Source organism: Alligator sinensis, unplaced genomic scaffold (genome assembly GCF_000455745.1).
Source record: "Alligator sinensis unplaced genomic scaffold, ASM45574v1 scaffold235_1, whole genome shotgun sequence".
NCBI classification, from domain to species: Eukaryota; Metazoa; Chordata; order Crocodylia; family Alligatoridae; genus Alligator; species Alligator sinensis.
Window position 1 is genome coordinate 739592 of NW_005842042.1, and position 5521 is coordinate 745112.

Consider the following 5521-nt stretch of genomic DNA (forward strand, 5'->3'; position numbering starts at 1 on the left):
TCTGAGAGAAAAGAATTTAAAACAGTCTGTCTCTGCAGCTGCACATCTGTTTTTGTCCCAAGCCTAACTCTTATTCCTAGGGAATCCCAGGTATTCCAGGGTATTCTTTTGGGGTCCTTTGTCTTCATCTGGTCCTCCCTACCACCACTGCATCTCTGCAGAATGAGATCCTTATTAAGCTAAACTAGTACAGTTACATGTTAAACACTGTTAACACATAACATCCTGTTAAATACAGGATTCAAAACTATCAGAGAGCAGCTCCACATCTGCCCCTGAGGTTGTCTATAAACAGTGGTGAACATTACATTACGATTCCTTTGACATGTTTTAGATGTTTAGAATATGAATGACAAACTTCAACTCTTAATAAAGATGGAAATGAAGGCTGTCGGGGGTTGAAACTGAACCATTTCATTGCTGTGCATTGATGCACTTTTATAAGGGCTCTAATTAAGCATTTAATATTATGGCTCCTTTTAAAATGAGAAGCATTCGTGATCTACAGTCTCGCCTCTCTGCAACAGTTCAAAGGAGAGAGCATTTATATTGTGTTCTGGGAATGCACACTGTTTTTAATAACATAATATGCCTGAGGTCACTAAATGATTGCAGACTAAAAATATGCAGTGTGTACTATTATTATTATTTCTTGGCTTAGCTTGTAACTCTAACTCCCAGGCAGCAGCTGTAATGTGTGTGAGTGTATGTGTGTACGATGATGAGAGTTGAATAAGAATGTTGCACAATACTTTGTTGAATCTGTGTAGTTATAATTAGAAATCTGACTTTTGGGGGGCTCCATTCCTAGTCTCCTATTTTGTTTCTATAGCAGATGTGATCAGTTTGCAAGTATAAAGGTTCCTTTAAATCCTGACATCTGATTCTTAAGACTGTTTTATTTCTATTACTTTATTGCTCACCAGTAGCAAAGATTCAGTAAATAGAAACTAGCATGCAGGGTTTTTTTATACAAGAGGGAATTTAACGCTCTCTCTATATAACTTCAGTAGCTTTACATAGCTAATAGGAGTTTCATACATCTTCTGTAGAAAATGTTACAAGACAGGTTAAGTAAGAACAGATCATTTCCCCATGCTGTCTCTGACAGATGACACTATTATGTGTTCAGAGAACCTTTGAAACTCCAACTTGAACCCAAAGGCTACGTTAGATTACGGATCAAGAAGTGGAAAACCCATAGGGGATTCTAGTTCGTATATATTCCCCTCGGCACATCTTAAAATGTAATTTGCCCCATGTATCCAGGTTTACAAGACACAGGTATATCTGTCTGCATCTTCATCTTGCTTTCGCTTAGGAGAACCAAGCCATCCCATTGGTATCAGTGGCAAGTGTAACATCTGGAGGAAGTTCAAACAGAGTGGTGAAAAGACAGATGTCTATTGTATCAGAGGAGGAACGTGGAGAGAAGCTGGAGAAAGGAGGGAATACCTTAGAAATGGGTAATGCTTGCATTGATGTGTACAATATGCTCTTGCCGGTATTTTAGAAGTAGCACAGTACTGTGTTCTGTATCAGAATTCTGTTGTTTGATTAGGGCATATCAGAAATGTCTTTACAGCTTGAACAGGGATTTCAAGGTTAAGTTCCTTAATAGGGGCCATTATTTCATCTACATCAAAAATTTTGAAAAAAAATGTAGTCCTTTTTTAATTTAAGGGTAGAGGAAAAAATTACTACTGGAATTTATTTTGCGAGACTCCTTTAATAATACTGACTCTTCAGGAAGACCAATGAGAAATGCTCAGATTTGGATAGTAGCAGAAAAATCCCTGCATATATAAGGGGTTTGAACTATGAGAGCTGTCTATAATTTACCTAGAAAACAATTAAATGAAGGCAGGTAAGCATAGACTTTTAATAAAATCAAATCTAAAGCGAGCAAAGCGTTACTATTTTGGTCTCTGTCTGCCACACCTTGCCCAGATAGATATTGTTGATACTGCTAGCAAGACCGTATGGGTTCTGCTATTTTTCTGTCTACTTTCATGGTCCCTTTCATCCCAGTTTCTAAGTATGTTATAAACAGATGATTATTTATCCCCAGTGCCTCCTGTGAAGGAGCGCAAGATTGTCACTATACAGGCAGAGATTTGAATAGGAGACTGTGACTTCCCCAGGGTCACACTGGAAGTATGTTGTAGACTTAGGAATTCAAGTTTAGTCTTCTGAGTTCCAGTTCCGGGGCTGATTTCACAGCTGGGTGGCTTATTACTTCACCTAAATATGCAGGGAGAGGGTTGGTTCGATAAAGAAACAGAGGTGGTAGGCAATGGGATGAGCACTCCAAATGAAGGAACCAGGGGAGGAGCTACAAGTGGGCAGATGATTTGGGTTGCTGAATTTTTTAAAGTTTGTTTTCTTTTAATTGCATCATTAAAAAACTTATATTAAAAAAAGATAAGTTTAGACCTAGTGCATGCATTGTCTGAAAACAGGAGATGAAAAGCACCTGTTTAAATGGCACGTCATTTTGTTGTGGTGTACTGACTGTTTAACCTTTATTTTTGTTTGTAAGCAGCAGAAACAGCAAAGACTTCTAGTACCGAAAATTCAGAGCTCCTTCTCAGAAGAAGTCTTTCTTTGCCAGCTTCTTCAGGATCCACAGAGATGCCTGGTGAGCAGGGTGTGGGGAATGTTGTAGAAAATATAAACTATGTAATGATTTTGAGGGTAGATAGCCCTCTACAGAGTTGCTAGGGCATGTAATGGTGTAGCCATAAAAGGTGACTAAATTCCCCGATATACTGAATGAGGCAGAATATAATTAGTGGAGTTGCTTTTTGTCTGTGACACCAAGGCTAGTGTCATTGTTTGGCTAGTGCAAAAAAAGCACCTCATTAAGGAAAGTAATCAAGACTTAGGATTGTGAATCGAATCCTAGTACTATATTGCCACTAAGACGGTGTTGGGATATCTGCTGTTGATTCAGGGAAAGGAGTGGTGTTTCTCATATCACCTATATCATACAAGGAAATTTCCAATAACTTTTCATCCTGTTTACCTCATGAGAATAGACAAATAAATCAAGTCTAGGAAATATACTTTTACCTGTCTGCCACACTAGGAAGTATTCTAGTATTTCTGTGGTGTAAAACATACGCTGCACTCTCATTTTTTCAAATTAAGTCACACATGCAAAGTAAGTAGTATAGATCATCATCATATGACGTATTCAGAGTATGTTGATCCTCTGTATGAAAAAAGAGGCAATGGGGTCATACAGAGGACCTGGATTTATGGACAATACAAATGGGAAGCCAGTTAAAACAATGGATGCCCTGAGAGGGATGGAATAACAACTATCTTTTGTTAGTAGCAAGTGTCCCCAGTCTGGTTATTTTAGAGAATAAACTTTTGTGAAACTAGAATGGCAGATATCACTGTTTATTAGGAGATGAAAGCAGGACTAGATTTTCTCTTTCTCAAAACAAACTTAAGCTTATGCACAATCTGTCAAACTCTTGTATACAAAAGTACAATTCTGCTGATGTTGACATAGCTGGATGCTTGTGAGGAATTTGCTTTTGTTCCTATGTATTCAGAAGGAAGTGAAATATTGTCAGGAAGTTGTAAGTATCCCTGGATCTTCAGTAACTACCCTAACAGAAGTGTGTGGGGCATCAGTGAGAGAGGATTCAAACAGGGATGAGTGTCACTCTTTAGTTTCCTACCTTCTTCTGTTCTTCCTCTTCTTTTTTCAACTATATCCTTTCTATTTTCCACTTTGGCTGCAAGGCAGTTTAATTAATTAGTGTGAGGGAAGCTCACATATGCAAATACCAATAATTATGATGACCACATTTTTGATAGAGGAGGTCTAGTAGCTTGGTACCTTTCTACTCAGATTGCCTTTCCTTTTTTAATGAACAAAGCTAAATATGAGGTGGTTTTGCTGTTCTGTTGGTTTTGTAGGAAGATGTGCCACAATATTGGAGTCTTTACTTAGGACTTACCTGGCTGTAGGCACTTAAGCCTGTGCTTGGTAATAAGCATGTGCCTGTTAGGTTAGGCTCTTAATGGGTAAGGTGCACACAGCTCAGCTGGTGGCATTACATGGGAACCTACATACTCCTGTTTTCTCTGAGGAGGCACTTTTGATATTTTTATGGTTGATAGTTTTGCTGAAGTAGCTTCTCTGATACTGAAGCCTGCAACTATTAAAGAGCTTGAGCTATACAGAACTGGATGAAAAATGATTGCAATTAGCAGTGACTAAAATGACAGAGTTAATGTATCTGTCTATGAAGTCTCGAAGGCTTCCCTTAGCAAACTATGTAGATATTTTAGTTTCAAGAGGCCGTGAGTGACCCAGACCACTAAAGGGGTCTGATATTGGATTGGTACCAATATAAAGAAAACTGACTTTTATCAGCCAGCCCAATGGGGCCGATTAATTTGGCTGATAAATGCCCGTACTGTGTGCAGCCGCAGTGTAGCACTCAGGCAGTGAGGAGCACAGCCTGGCAGTGTGGAGGGCTGCCTCCAGCTGGTAAGTCTGGGGTGGTGGAAGGGGAGTGGAGAGGGAAGGGGCGTGGGGGGGCAGGGCGGCAAATCAATGCCCCCCCATGGTGAGGGAGGCAGCAGGGGCAGGCATTGCCTGGGTGGCAGAGGGTGGCACGCAGACCCGTGGCTCTTGGCAGGGGGAGGCAGCTCCTTCTGCTACTTGCACCCCGGGAGGGCACCCCAGGTGTGCCCCCCGGATCTGCGCAGAGCAGGCTGCAACTGAGGCTGCGCAGGGCTCTTCTCGGTGGGGGCTGGGCTCGGAGCAGGTGTTCATGGTGCTGGGAGGATGCTGCATCTACTCCAGATGCCGCCACTTTGCTCCTAGCACCACTGCTGCCAGCTGCCTGGTGCAGCCCTGGCTCTTCCCAAAGCATGGGTGGAGGCAGTGCACTGAGCCAGGGCTGTGCTGGGCGGCTGGCAGCAGCGGTGTTGGGGGTGGAGCGGCGGCAAAACTTGGGGTGGATGCAACATTCTTCCAGTGCCACCAGCACCTGCTCCAAGCCCAGCCTCCACCGAGAAGAGCCCTGCACAACCCTGGCTGTGGCCTGCCCTGCCTCATGCAGATCTGGGGGGCACATGCCCCCCAGCCCATGTCCTCCCAGGGTGCAAGCAGTGGTGGGAGCTGCCTCCCCATAACCCCATGAAACACAGCTCTGCCCCACCCCATTCTGCCTGGGCAGTGCCTGCCACTGCCCCCTACCTCACAGCAGGGGGTGTTGATCTGCCCCTCCATGCCCCTTCCATTCCCCTTCCCCTTCCATCACACTGGACTTACCAGCTGGAGGCAGCTGTATTGGAAATCGGTATTGGCCGATTGGTATTGGCCGATATGACTCCTTAAATATCGGCTATCAATATTGGCCCCCAAAATCTCTATTGGTGCACCCCTACAGACCACTGAATCACACTGGAGAATGGGATGAGTTACTCTGTAAACATTTGCCTTGCAGATGTAAGAAGCAAAATGATGTATTTATTTCATTTAGGGAAA

At 42.8% G+C, this 5521-nt stretch overlaps 1 protein-coding gene across 4 annotated transcripts in view; it reads left to right on the top strand.

Moving 5' to 3' along the window:
* Nucleotides 1–5521, top strand: part of PNPLA7 (patatin like phospholipase domain containing 7) — a 269446-nt gene that overhangs the window by 62294 nt on the left and 201631 nt on the right. For 3 of the 4 annotated variants that reach the window (XM_014519499.2, XM_025203018.1, XM_025203017.1), the window contains 2 exons: nucleotides 1322–1466; nucleotides 2543–2641. In XM_014519499.2, the coding sequence (XP_014374985.1) occupies nucleotides 1322–1466; nucleotides 2543–2641 (244 nt within the window). The remainder of the gene's footprint in view (nucleotides 1–1321; nucleotides 1467–2542; nucleotides 2642–5521) is intronic. The other variant, XM_014519500.2, reaches the window with a different exon arrangement.